At 45.2% G+C, this 13546-nt stretch overlaps 1 protein-coding gene across 4 annotated transcripts in view; it reads left to right on the forward strand.

Moving 5' to 3' along the window:
* ST3GAL3 (ST3 beta-galactoside alpha-2,3-sialyltransferase 3) overlaps window positions 1–13546 on the forward strand; it is a 193535-nt gene that overhangs the window by 162158 nt on the left and 17831 nt on the right. For 3 of the 4 annotated variants that reach the window (XM_009287282.2, XM_009287281.2, XM_009287283.2), the window contains 2 exons: window positions 2135–2281; window positions 12711–12857. In XM_009287282.2, the coding sequence (XP_009285557.1) occupies window positions 2135–2281; window positions 12711–12857 (294 nt within the window). The remainder of the gene's footprint in view (window positions 1–2134; window positions 2282–12710; window positions 12858–13546) is intronic. The other variant, XM_009287284.2, reaches the window with a different exon arrangement.

Below are 13546 nucleotides of genomic sequence, written 5' to 3' on the forward strand. Positions count from 1 at the left end.
CGTAATTCAACTTATAAATTTATTTTAGTTTCAGGGTCACATGCTATTTTTCCAGGGTGTGCCTGCTTAAACCCATAAGGTGGTTTCACTGAATGAGTTGCTGTTCAAGATTTTTGTTTATCATCTTCATTTCTGTGAGACCTGGAGCGTGCTTAATGCAAGTGGAATCTGTGGGGTTTATTTATTTATTTATTCCCTCCTTCCCTGGAACTGAAAGACCTCTGCTTTGCATGTGCCTTTAGGAAATTCCAAAGGTTTCATATTTATCCAATTTTTAATGAATTTTCACAAGGAGGCAAAACTCAGCTGACATACCAAATCCCTCAAATCCCTTGGTCAAATGGATGTTGGACTTTATTAACATTTGTAAAGTTGATTTTTTTTTCTAATTTTTTTTTAAATGGTGGGATCACTCAGTGGCTGAAAATGTTGTATTATAATGGAAAGTGTTAGACCGCTTTGACACCAGGCATTCTTTCTAATTCAACTATGATGAAAGAACATGAGTGTTAATTAGGATTTTTTTCCATTTAGGGTCCTGAGAGCACTTAGCCATTGTCAAAATGAGAACTTAAACTCGCAGGATCCTTGCCCTGGTCAGCAAAAGTGTATTATGTTTGGGCAGCTTTGAGGGGGGACGTGGGATCAAAACAGGATAGCAATGGCATTTAGCTGTCTTAGGCTGTTGATTTGGATAATAACATGCATCCTCGTCGAGTCTGCTGTGTTAATGCCTTTCATAAGGCAAGAGCCATCTACCAAAGTTTCATTCTTCAGGATCTGAAATTCAGCAGCTAAAGATAACCATGGGATTGTTCCATAAAGAAGCCTCTGTAAGGTGTTTAGCACCACAGGGCATGAGAGTTGACAGGAGCCATGCGCAGTACGAGTAGTGTGTGAAATGCAGCAGGCATAGGCTGTGGCAGAATTACCGTCAATAATTACAGGGGTAATCCCTACTGGGCAGGGGAGGCTCCTGAGGATTTTGCAGGGGATCACAAATATTTTTCGGCAGTGCTTTGAAAGCAATTGTAAAGTCACTGTTAAGCTGCAAGCAACCCAAAACTGGTGTAAATAATGACTTTGAAAGCACATGCATTTTATGTGGAGTGTAATGTCTGCCTCTGTTACTTGTCATGGACATCACAGGGAAGATGGCTCATTGCTGTGAGAAGGAGGTATTCAATCAGATTACCCTGCCAAAGCTGTTGGTTAGCAGATTAAAATTCCTGCCATCCTCCCTGTGCTTTGCTCTGAATTTTTAACCCGAACAGAAGTGAAATGTTAGAACGTAATTGTTCTGTAAGTCCTGTGAACAAGGAGCCTCTGGTTATTTTGAGGGTAGTACATGCTATACCCGCTAACATCTGGACCAGCAGGAGCAATGATATAAAGTAATGTGGCAGAGAGGCATGAGCCCCTCTCTAGGCAGGGTTGTCTAGCAGGGTAGCGGTATTCAAGGCTGGTGTTCTCCCACGTTTGCAGGATGAAGACTTTAATTAAAAAACAATTTATTGGAAAACCATAGAGGACATACATAGTTGCTTTTTCCCTTGTATGATGAACATGCATGGCCCTTCACAAAACAAGATGGCACCTTTATAAGCTTATGCCTTAATTCACATAAAACCTAACAGAAGGGAATAAATCTAGGATAAAGTGGGAAGCATGTAGCTCACACTGAAAGTAGAGCTGTACGGTCATTTTTAGCTCTTTGAATGTTCTTGAAAGCATTTGCTGTCTAAGGGTACATCCCCTTGGAAGCAGGTGGGAGTGATCACAGTACGTGCTGGAAAGCTTAAGCCATTAACCAAACTAGCTGAAGTGTTAATAAGAGTGTAAAGATGGCACCAGGGTGGGGGTCATTCGTGCTGAAGCCCAAGCCTCTCTGTCTTCCTCACACTTGTCATCCAGACTAGCTCAAGTGCACCTGTATGTGCTGGTGTCACCCCTCCAGGACGCACCCTCCCACTACAACCTCATACTAGTGCCTTGCTCCTTGCAGTGAGCAAGGACAGTGGGAACTGCTGCTAGTAGCATGGGGTTTTTTAAATAATAATAGCAATCTGCTATTTTTTGTATATAATTGTATTTGTTATTTTATTTTTCCTTTTTTTTCTTCTTTTGTTACCAGAGTGCCTCTGATGGCTTTTGGAAGTCAGTGGCAACCCGTGTCCCGAGAGAACCTCATGAGATACGCATCCTGAATCCCTACTTCATCCAGGAGGCAGCTTTCAGCTTCATCGGACTGCCTTTCAACAACGGCCTGATGGGCAGAGGGGTAGGTATAAAGTGAAGCAAGCAAAACCACAGGGAAGGACGAGAGACCAAGCAGCAGAGTAGGCTTACGCTGTTCTTACTTTTCCTTTGGGCCTCCCCTGTCGGACATTGAAGGGAAGGGACTTTGGCTCTGTTACGGTGGCAGCTCTCAGCCTCCTTCAGGCCAAGGCAAGATCCTTCCTTGGAACAGACTGAGGATTTTGTGGGGGATCATCAACATTTCAGCAGTGCCTTGAAAGCAACTGTAAAGTTGCATCCCAGGCTTATAGTAAAAGAGGGTAAAGGTTTGTTTTATGAGGCCTTTGGTAAGAAATTCTGATCTTGCAGCAACAAGTTTTAGATGTAGAAGCTTACAGAAGAAAACAATGCAAACCACAGTTTTAGTCATATTTACTAACAAAATACCTTCATGGTCATTGTCGTATCTCTCGCCCCCAGTGCAGCTTTTTGGAGTGTTAGTGTGGAGTAGGTGATGAGTTGGGTTTTCTGGATTATCTCACACTGCAACGCTGTCCTCAGAACCTATTTATATTTGCTCTACCTAATATATCAACCATTAGAGAAAGAAATACTTGGGTGGGTAAATTACTCATGTACATACGTGATATAGCTGTTAATAGAGACCACGTGACATTTTTTGGCAGATTAGCACAACTGACAAACCCAGAGAGAAGTACTTCTGCTGGACAAGGTCTGCTTGCTCTGCCCCTGGCATTGTCCTTCCATTGTTATCAGTACAGGAGATTTGCCATGCTGCAGCATGGATTTGGACTAGACAGAATAGTGCTTCATTTTCCATGCTCTAATTATATCATGAAGTCTTCAGAAATATTAGAGACGTTTGTTTTGTGCAGGTCAGAGGGGTGGGTGCCTGGAGATAAGAAATTCACTTCTTAAAATGTGATGTGCAAGATGTGCAGGCAGGTTCAGCCACATAGAATGGGTCTTCTGTGAAATGCATTGCTGCATATGTGCGTACAGAAGCTGTCATGGGGTTCTGGAAGCACTGGATTTTTGCTCCATGCACTGAAGGTATCTTATCCCAAATATTCCCATCAGCTAGGAAGTAACTTACTTCACCTCTCTGCATTCTCCAGAACTTACCCTTAGAATGATGTGGTCTTGATTTGTCTTCCAGAAAATCAGGACTTCTGCCCCAGTAAAGGACAGAAATCATCAGACTTTTGCCTTTATTTTCTCCAGATTTGTTTTTATTTTTAAACACGTTATTTTAATACACAAGATATTACTTAAGCTGAGAGGAGAAGAGAGAATCCGGAAATGAAAATGCTGTGAACTGAAGTTTATGAGGTTTTGATAGGTTGTTTAACACACGTCAGATTGGGAAATGAAGGCATCTTAATTGAAACCTGATGTTTCACTTCATGAAAGTCCATTTGAGCACTTAAAAATAGTTTATGGAGCTTTAAGGCAAGCAATCTTTGCCCATGACCCCTGCTAGATTGTGTAAATTGTAGTTCATTCCTTCAGGTAGGGCAACAGGAGCTCTGCAGGTGCATCTGTGGGGCTGGGACATTAGTATGCCCTGTGCTGTCTGTGCAAGGACACTCTAATATAGTGATTCTGTCAGAGTTTAAAAACAGCGAGAGAATATTTCTAGCCTGTAGGTACAAATTTTACCTCAGACATCAACTATGGACTGCTGTGATGGAGCTGCTGGGACTTCACGCTTTAGTGAATGCTGCTGCATCAGTGCAAAGGCTCCAACAGAAGCTACTGCTGCCAGCGTGAAGAGGGAAGAAGAGTCTGAGTAGGATCCTGGTGATACAAATTTGCTGCAGACCTTTTTTCACTGGGAGTTTAAATGGGAAGAGTGGAAATCAGAGCCTGTAGACCAAGGATCCAACTCTCATTAAAGATTTGAGAGAGATCCAGCAAGATGAGTGAGGCAGCTAGAGCAAGGAGAATTGCTCCACGAGAGACAGTGTGACCCAGCAGCCGCAGAGCATAGCTGGTTGGGTTCAGGGTCATGCTTTAGAGATGCGAGACAGCCTGGAAAACTTTACTCAAGAAAGAAGCATATGAACATGGAAAAGGAAAATGCTGAGGTCTAGTAAGCAAAAGCCCAGAGAACAGTATGCGTCCTGAGTTTCTCCTGGGGAACCGGGATGGGGGCAGATTGGTGCCCCTGTGCTGCAGTGTGCTGTGATATGTTGGGCAGGCTACACACAGGAGGATCAAGGCTGGGGATGCCTTAGTAATCAAGGCCAACATGAAATCCTCATAAAAAGCAGTAATATTCCACTCTTCTTTGGTTCTAATGCCTAAATAAACTTCAGTGCTTCTCTTGCACACCACATATGGTAACAATGTGCTGCCAATTAACTTCGTAATTTGGGGGCTTTTTCAGCAAGGTTGAGGAGAGCTAGTAAAATAGTTTGGGGCTGATCTCAAAGTGTTTTTCCCAGGATTTAATAAAGGGTGAATGTAGTAACATCCTCTGCTTTGATAATATAATTTGGGCCAGATGGTTCTGGAGGATAGTAGGGGGGTACAACTCAGATGTGCATTTTGATTGCACTTGTGGCATTAGTAGCCAAAAGTCTGAGCAAGGAGCAAAACACCCACAGTGAACAGTGACTTCTCTCTGGGACCGATAAAGCTTTTTAGGAGTTTCCTCAGTCCATTTACTGAAGTCTTAAGAAGAGGGAGAGCTGTTTCCTACTACATGTAGCCTTCTCTTTTCTTGGGATAAGCTGACAATAAAGAAAAACTTTAGTTTAGGATCCTAGCAATGTCTGGGCAAAATTAAATGCTAATGCCTGAAGATGGTTTAGCATGAAAGAAACAAGCTAGTAAAGATCCTCTCTTTGATTAAAGAATCCTCTTAAGGAATGGGGTGCAGGCTTGGCTGTCTCGCTAGCCAAAGGTATATGTATGTGATTTATGTCTAGGTGGAAGTTCTGTGTATACAGGTCTTTTGGGCTTGAAACCAGACATCACTGGTATCGCAGCAGGTAATTCAGGCATGCAGTAACCTACCTTGCACTGCAGACAGCTTACTGGGGGACAAGCATGAACATCAGTTCAGAGGCGTCGTTGCCTGTTGCACATACAACACTAGGGATGATAATTGCCATGGTGCTTTTTGCTGTGTAGTGAATAGCCCTATCCACTCAGTAGCGCTCAGAGCCATTGGAGCAGTGGCTTTCTCGCTCCTCTGGGAGCCCTGAGCATGGCGTGAGGCAGCCAGGAGAACATTTCAGATCACACAAATTATCAGGACTCTGAGGACTCCAGTGCAGACTGTGGTGTTTGTTTCTCTCTCTCTGCTGGTGCTGTGCGTCCATGGAACTGCTTATGATTTAACTTCTTATGAGATTAAGCTCTGCTGCCCAAAACTGTAAGCCTTTGGTTTGTTTGTGTACTGGAAATGGCTGAATTTATAGACCTCTTACTAAAGAGATAAAGCATCCTCCTCTGGACTTCACCCAGCCTCAGCATCAACTTGGTGAAGGAGGAGCTATGTGCAGGAGGTGTTATCAGGCTGGGTCAGGGACCTGGCCATGGATTAGCACCTCTGCAGAGTGCTGACAGCCCCCATGCACTTGGGGATTAACCTCTGATGCTGGAGCGTTATCACGTCCTGCCCCAGGGCTTCTCTTTGCTGTTATGTGGTTTTGCCTGTGGGCAGGCAGCCTTTCTGGAGATGCCAGTGGTGACCCTTTGCTCCTTAGGCAGTTTTTCAGCTCCCCTGGCTGGTCATAGTGACCCTTTCTCTCATTAGTACTGGGTTGCCCTGTTGTCAGCAAGCTTTGTCTCCTGGGCTGTTCTTGCTGGACTGTCACCGTGTGAAAGCCATGTCTTGGGACCTGTTGGGTCTTTATGGAGCAGAAGAGAGGCGGGGGATGACAGGAGCAGAGCAGTCTGTCACTCCATCCTTTCCAGTTGTATGCTTCTCCTTTTTTTTGCACTCTGACAGCATCTTCTAAGGCAGGTAGAGGGACAGGTAAAGGGCCACTGCAGCTGCAGTCAGTTAAATATAGAGACTTAGTGTCATTGTTAAGCTTTGGTTTTGCAAGACAGCACATCTGCTTCATGGGCTGAACTGTTCAATCCATTACCACTGCAATGTGATCAGTCTATCAGCTGCTGGGGAATGGACACTCAGACAAGTCATTGTAGGGTAGCAGGTAAGTGCATACCAGCCGCTTCTTGGTAAATGCCCAACCACGTGCTTCTGCACATGATAGATGCAAAGTAACTGAAGGGAGTTTACTTTTCAATGAAAGAGTAGGCCATGAACTCGCATTTATCATAGGGTGAAGCATATACATGATTACCACAGAGCAGCTAGCGTGTGGTAAAGTCACGCCCTTGCTTGCCCTCTGTTAAATTGGTAGGTCCTTAAGAAATACTCCCTGCATTGCACAGGAATCTGCTCTACGGCAAATGGTGAATCAGAGCTTGTGCATCAGGTTAGATGTGGACAAAGATATTTGATTTGGGCTAAGTCGATAGGAGCTCAGCAGTTAAATGGCAGAAAGGAAACCTGCTGGGCAGCTAGCTTGTCACGCTCCAGCAACAGGCCTCTGTTCCTTCCCTTTTGCTCTGCTGCAGAGTGCCAGTTCTGGAGGCTCTCTCCCACTTACAGCAAGGGATAACTAGGGGAGGTGAAGGAATAGTGTTGGAGATGCTCTGCTTTGTCTTTTGAAGCCCAGTACTGCAGCTGATTCTGTTCATGGGTGGAGGTAGCTGTGGCAGCAGCACTATGGGATGTAAGCTCCTATGACAGGGACCACTCTGCAGGTACTTGTCTGCTCACAATAAGTGATGCTAAATTGCTTTTTATGCCATATTTCCAAACTTGCCAGCTAAGGGAAGCGAAGAGTAGGTTTGGGGTTGTTCCTATGTAAACATAAATGAACAAAAAGAAAATATGGTGACTGTTGTGTATAGCATGTGATGGCTATTGTAGTTTTGCTCTGTATTTCTTTTGTTTTGACTTTATTGCTGTTAGGTGATCAGGTATGTAACTGATAAAACTAAGGTAGCAATTTTTCCTAGGTGAGCAATTTTTCAAGTTTTCCCTCAAATAAATTAATGCAGTAGTCAAACTAATTTGAATATCTAGTTGCTTATTGTTTTTAGGGAATTTGTTCTTTAGCAATGCTTACCCTTTTAGTGAAAAAGGTAACAATTGGAATAGTCTGAACAATCCAATATGTCTTACCCTGACCTAAGTAAAATCCCATAAATAACTGGAATTCATTTAACGTATTAAGGGAGTCAAATATTTCTAAAAACAGATTTACAGCAGTCATTTCCTTCCAGTCCAGCAGGCAGTGACACAGGAATGACCCAGGCATGGAATGAAAAGCAGTGAGAGCTTTTCACATGCACCAAGCAAAGAGCAGTTACGGTCCCCTGGTTCAGTTGCCAGCACTGGATCTCCAGCGCAAGCCCACGAGGTGATGCTCAGCCTCCATTAAGTCCAAAGGAGGGCTGGTGTTCATTTCTGCTGACTGGCTTCTTTTCTTGTGTGAGTAGAAGTCAGTCTTTAAAGCCTCTTCAGGGGGACCAATAGAAGATGAAAAAGTAATGTCTTGAGGGGAAGCCTTCTATCTTTCCCCTTGCAGCAGAGAACAGTGTAGGAGCAGTTAGGAGAACCTGTCCTATGTGTGTCTGTACTGCTAAAGGCATTTCTGGTCTCCTGACCTGGTGGTGCACACTGGCTGTGTTTGCTCTGCACAGAGCTTGCAGTGATCCCTGACGCAGCACAAGACCAGAGATCTTTGCCTCTCTTGTCTTTATGCTTTTCTCATCCAGGATGCATGTGCTCACCTCACCCATGGAGGACATGTGCCAGCGGGCCCCTGGAAGGAGCCACACTCTGGATGCATAGGCAGCCTTTGCCCAGCACTGCTGCGGTGACATGTTGCTCACCACTGCTGTGTTTGCTGCTTCTGTTTGTCAGATGGCCTTTTGGTGTCATCTCTGGCTTGTCTGTCAGTGTGCTGTGTTCTCTCAGATGGGACCAGGCAAAGGACTGATCCCTGGGGAGCATGTTAGACATTACGTTCTCCAGATGTTTGGGCTTAGACAAGCAGGCCAGGTTTGGAAATGTGGACTCTCAGTTCAGGCCACATTATCCAGGGAGGTTGCCCTTGCAGTTGTTTACCAGTGCTGGAGAGGGGATGCTGAACCTGGTACCCACCATGGGCCCCAGCTGGGACAGAAATCTATGAGACACAGTAGGGGGTACAGAGCTTGCAAGGCCAGGTTCAAGGCTTGTGGCAGGGAACTGGCAGGGGGAGAGGACTGCCAGTGCTTTCTGGGGTCTTGCCATTCCCAGCTCTCCCTGATTGGTGGGCACCAGTTCAGGTCAGAAACTCATCGTGGCCACACCTGGAGCAGCGGTCCTGCTGGGCCACTCCAGGCAGCCCCGTGCCATGGCCTAGCCTGCACTGGCCAGTCTTTGTGCAGCTGGGAGGCATTCCAGGAGGCTCCTGCCTCGGCACTGGCCACTGTTGGGCTGCTGTTCTTCAACCATTTGGTTGAAAGCAGCATTGCTTGGTGGTACAGGAATACCCAGGCACATAGAGCGCCATGAGCGGGAAGACAGGCTCTGAGCTGGTCCAACCTCAGATCATTATTCCCGAGGCGGGATGTTGGGATTTTGGGTTTTTTGCTTAGCAATGGCCTAGAATAACAAGAGGCCTGCTCAGTTGTTTGAGAGAGTTTTATTTTCACAACTCAACGCAAGAGGTGTGGTGGTTGCTTTGGTATGTCTTTGGGGCACGGCACAAAGGGTGTGTGTGGTGAGATAGCACTGACACATTGTGCAGGGCATAGCGAGCCAGGTTTGGCACAGCCACGTCCGTGATGCCTAACTTCTTTTGGAGTGACCTGTCCCCCAACTTGCCCCGAAGGTTGTACATGGTTCATTAAGTCCATATTAGAGCTTAGCAGCAAACGAATTTATATGCCTGTGTACAATCAGGAGAGCTTGGAAGCTGTGTAGATGCAGCCAAAGAATAATTATAACCGTTTCCTCTCTCTGATACATGTCCCCTCTCATTTGCCACTTCTCTGCTGAGGGGAGAGGATAGCCCTTTCCCCTGGACCTGGAGAACACTGCTGAGTTGGCTTCTCTGCAGCACAGCCTGGGACACATCCCTAGATCCTACAGGGCCTTCTCTTTCCCGTGCCGCAAGCTGGACATGAGGCAGTGCTTCATTTTCAACAGAGAGAAGGAGTAGCAGAAGCTCAGCAGGCTGTCACAGGAGAAAACCGCTCAGTTTCTGTAGTTTAAACCAAATCAGGACCAAAGCACCATATTGACTTACTAATGACATGTAGTTAACTGGCAATCATGCTTCTTTTATATTTCTGTTCAAGCTGGCTCCTTTTTTTTCAAGTCTAATTCCCCAGTTACTATTTAATCTGTCTGATGGTTGCTTCTTCTTTAACATAAGCAGTTTGGAGCAAATGCCCAGTTATGTGTATTTGATCCACGCACATGTGGGTGCACACACAGTTTGTACTCATGTTCTTCTCTTAGCAGATGCTGTTATCCACACTGTTTACTAAGGGCGGGCTCTGCAAGCACCGCCATGCTGCCCTAGCAGTTACTGCCCTCAGTGAATAGCAAGGATAATAGTTTTTACAGTATTTTCTAGGTCGTACTCTCTAGCCCACAGGGTTCTGACTGCAGCAGTGGGACGTGAGGCTGCATCTCAGCAGTGAAGGTGTGTATGGCTGCAGATCTCTGTCTGTCAAGCTACAGCACTAGGCTGTAGCTACCGTAGTATTGGAGGGTGCTAACGTAATAATTAAATAAGGCATAATTTAATTAAAACCTGCCATCAGATCATCAGTTTCTGAATGTGATTTTAGGGCAACACAAAACTGTTTTGCTAAGGACACCATGTGATTTTCTGATAGTTGTAGGGGCCAAACCAGATACAGTCCGAGAGGTTAGGAAGTCTTTGGTAGTCTTTGGTATTTTAATCATTTTTGAGAGAGGAGCAGGCAGTACTGAGATACTGGCATGTCAGGAACTACTGAAGAACAGAAGCAGATGAGAGAATTATCTCCTATTTTTCTATAAAGGCCATTGGAGGTATTATACGTAGAAAAAAGTCAGGCAGATATTTGGTGACCAAAGGAAAGTTCACTTTTGATTTCTGTAATCTGTTATTCTCCAAACAGAAATAAGAATATGCTTGAAAGAAATTTATGGTAGTTTGGCAGTCCTCCCATAAGGTTGGGTAGTATGATTAATTCTCTGTGGTTTTTCTAAGACTCACATTAGAAAGTTAGCTTTTAAATGTTAACTTGGCCAGTGAAATTCCCTCTAGGGAAAGACCCTGTGTCTCCCTTGAGCTGTACTGTGGGAATGGGCCCAGTGCGAGTGTGGGTGGTGTTAACGCCATCTTATTCCCAACGACGACACATTCTCAAGGACGTAACCATTTACTCACTGTGTTTTGGACACTGTAACTACAGCTCAGCTGAGGGAAAGGGTTTTGTGGCAAGTCCACTTACCAGCTGATGCAATTCCAGTGACATCTGAATGTCATCTCCTATGTAAAACATAAAGCTGAGAATATCGGAATTTGAACTGCCATGCCTGGGAAGACAGGATGTTCTTGCGTATTTTGAAATTTGGGGGCATTTTCTTATCCTTGCCTAATAAACTTTTTCCAATTTTTTTTTTAAACCCCTCCTTGATGTTTCATGGCTACCAGTGAATTAACGATTAACTAAAGTAACCAGAATAAAACCAATATTATTTGTGGTGAGTATCAATTGAAATTAAGCAGCGAGAACAAAATTACTCTGCTGTTTTTCCGAACATCTAGAGCTGGCACAGGAGGACGTAGTAAGGTCTTTTCATTTCAGATGTGCACTGTTACAGTTGCACTGCAAATGTTTGAATTTAATGTCTTACTGATTTAGCCATAAGCAGTTTTTGCACATTTGTCGTCAGATTACTGTAATTCCAGTGCACTGTAGTGGGGTTCTCCATAGCACATGGGTTGCGCTCCCAGCTCTGCACATCTCAGCTAGGGTATGGGTGGCATTCTTTGCTTGGAAAATGTTGCTCTTGGGACTGGTCAGGCAATCAGAAGTGAGCAAGGTAGTGTGCTGCCAAAAGCCGGTTCCTTTGAATGAGAGGCAGAAACTCAAAACACTGTGTTCCCAGCCTGTTATGAACATCAGGTGAAATGCAATAGCATTGCTCACAGGTTCAGGGTAAACCATTTTAAATGCAAAATATGAGCGTGCAGTTGGTTTCTACATCTCAGCTAAGAGACTGTCACCCTTGGTGACTGTCTGAGCATGTCCTCCGAATTCATGATACTTTTGATACGACTGGTGTTGGATGCTCTACAAATGAAGATAAGATATGTGGGTGGATTTCTCAGCCTCTCCCTAGCCCGTGGGGTAAAGCTACTTCTGGATTCATCTGGCTAAAGGGGAGCTAGAAAAGTCTGTGAGCTAGGGTTTTACACTGGAAACACTCGTCTATCACAGCAGCCATGTTCATCTGAACGCACAAGAGGAGTTGCAGCCTCCTGTCCTGCTGTCACAGGGCCTCAGCAGAAGCCAGATGAAATGGGAAGGGCTAAGGCTGGACTTTGGTGCAAATGGCAGGTCAGCAGATGGAGAGGACAGTCAGGGTGTCCCTGCTCAGAGTGCTAGCACCTATCTTTGACTGGCTTCCCACTGCTCCTCGTCTTCCCAGTATGCTGTGGCTAGGAAGGGTATGGCACAGGCCGGCGTGCCCTTTGCCTGTGGGGGTGCCCCTGAGCAAAGGAAAGGGGTCTCAGTGCACACTGCTGACTGGGTCTGCCTGATCTCCTCTCCATCTCCCAGAGCTGTTTAACGGCCTCCTTAAATTGCTTTTGCCATCAGTAAAATAAAGAGTTTGTACTGTTCCTCACTTCTGCTCCTGTGTGGTGGCCCATTTGGGATAAGTATTCCTCCTTAGTCTAGCTGGAAGCCAGTAATGTGCACAGAATTGTAATCCAGTATCTGCACCTGTTTTAATTTCAGAAAACTAACATATCCACTGTGATTCATCCTCCAGCTCATCTGCTGCCCGGTTCTCAGGATAGCAAAGTTGTGGAAGGGGAGCCTGACCATTTGTATTAATCCCTCTGCCCTGCAATACTCCCCTGGAGAGTCAGGTCATAGAGCCTCAAACAAGAGCCGCTGCTTTTGTGCTAGATGCTTTGCAGGAAGCTGGCTGACATATGATTTTCTTTACAAGTTGGGAGGCTATTGACCCTACAAGCTGGCATTGGGCAGCTGATGTGCAGATATAGCCAAATACCCTTTTCCTGATTTTCTGCTTAGTAGCATCACTGCCCCTGTGAGCAGAGACAGTAAAAGGAAATCTTTGGTTATAGAAATGGCAACCTGCTAATGACTTCCATTCCTGCTTTCTCTCCTCTCAGAACATCCCCACCTTGGGAAGCGTAGCAATAACCATGGCGCTCCACAACTGTGATGAGGTGGCGGTAGCTGGGTTTGGCTATGACATGAGTTCACCCAATGCACCGCTGCACTACTATGAGAACATCAAGATGTCTGCCATCAAAGAGGTAGGGAGCTCCTGCCAAGCACATCTTCCTCCCAAGCCTGCCGACCGCCCCGACTCCAGAGCCTGACTGGGATGTCAACTTACAGCTTTCCTGTATGGGTCAAAACACAGCTTCACCCATGCATTTGCCTGTAAAATTCTAGACATTCTCCCAAGCGCAATGTGTGTTAAAAACTGTTATTTTTGCTGGGAAAAGTTCTCTGGAATGTGTATATAATGTGATTCCTTCTTCAAGCAGCAGGGGAAAGATTCACATAAATGTTAACTCGAATAGGGTGAAAGGGAGCAATTCTGCTCTGGGGTTGAAAAGATGTGGCCTCCTCCTGCTTTTTGATCCATTGTATTGCTCTCTAATCCATAGGCTTCTTTTGCTAGATGATCCCCTCCTCAGCCCCTGTGAAATGTGGGGGAGGTGAGATTAGCCTGTGCATGTTAGCTCTCAGCTGACTGTTCAGCGGCAGTTAGCTAGTGTAAACACATCATGGCTCTGTGGAGACTGCTCTTTAAAGCCAGATCTACATTAGAAACATTTTCTGGTACTATCACAGTGAGATGAACAGCATTTTTAGAGGAACAAAAGCTCTTGTGTTGGTATAATGCAGCAGTATATAGACGCTCTTTCAGGTCTGTCCATTTCTTGTACCAAACTAGAGCAAACTTGGACACTGGTCAAAGCTTCTATAATGGAAA

The sequence above is a fragment of the Aptenodytes forsteri genome, unplaced genomic scaffold (genome assembly GCF_000699145.1).
Source record: "Aptenodytes forsteri isolate BGI_AS27 unplaced genomic scaffold, ASM69914v1 Scaffold119, whole genome shotgun sequence".
In the NCBI taxonomy this organism is placed as follows: Eukaryota; Metazoa; Chordata; class Aves; order Sphenisciformes; family Spheniscidae; genus Aptenodytes; species Aptenodytes forsteri.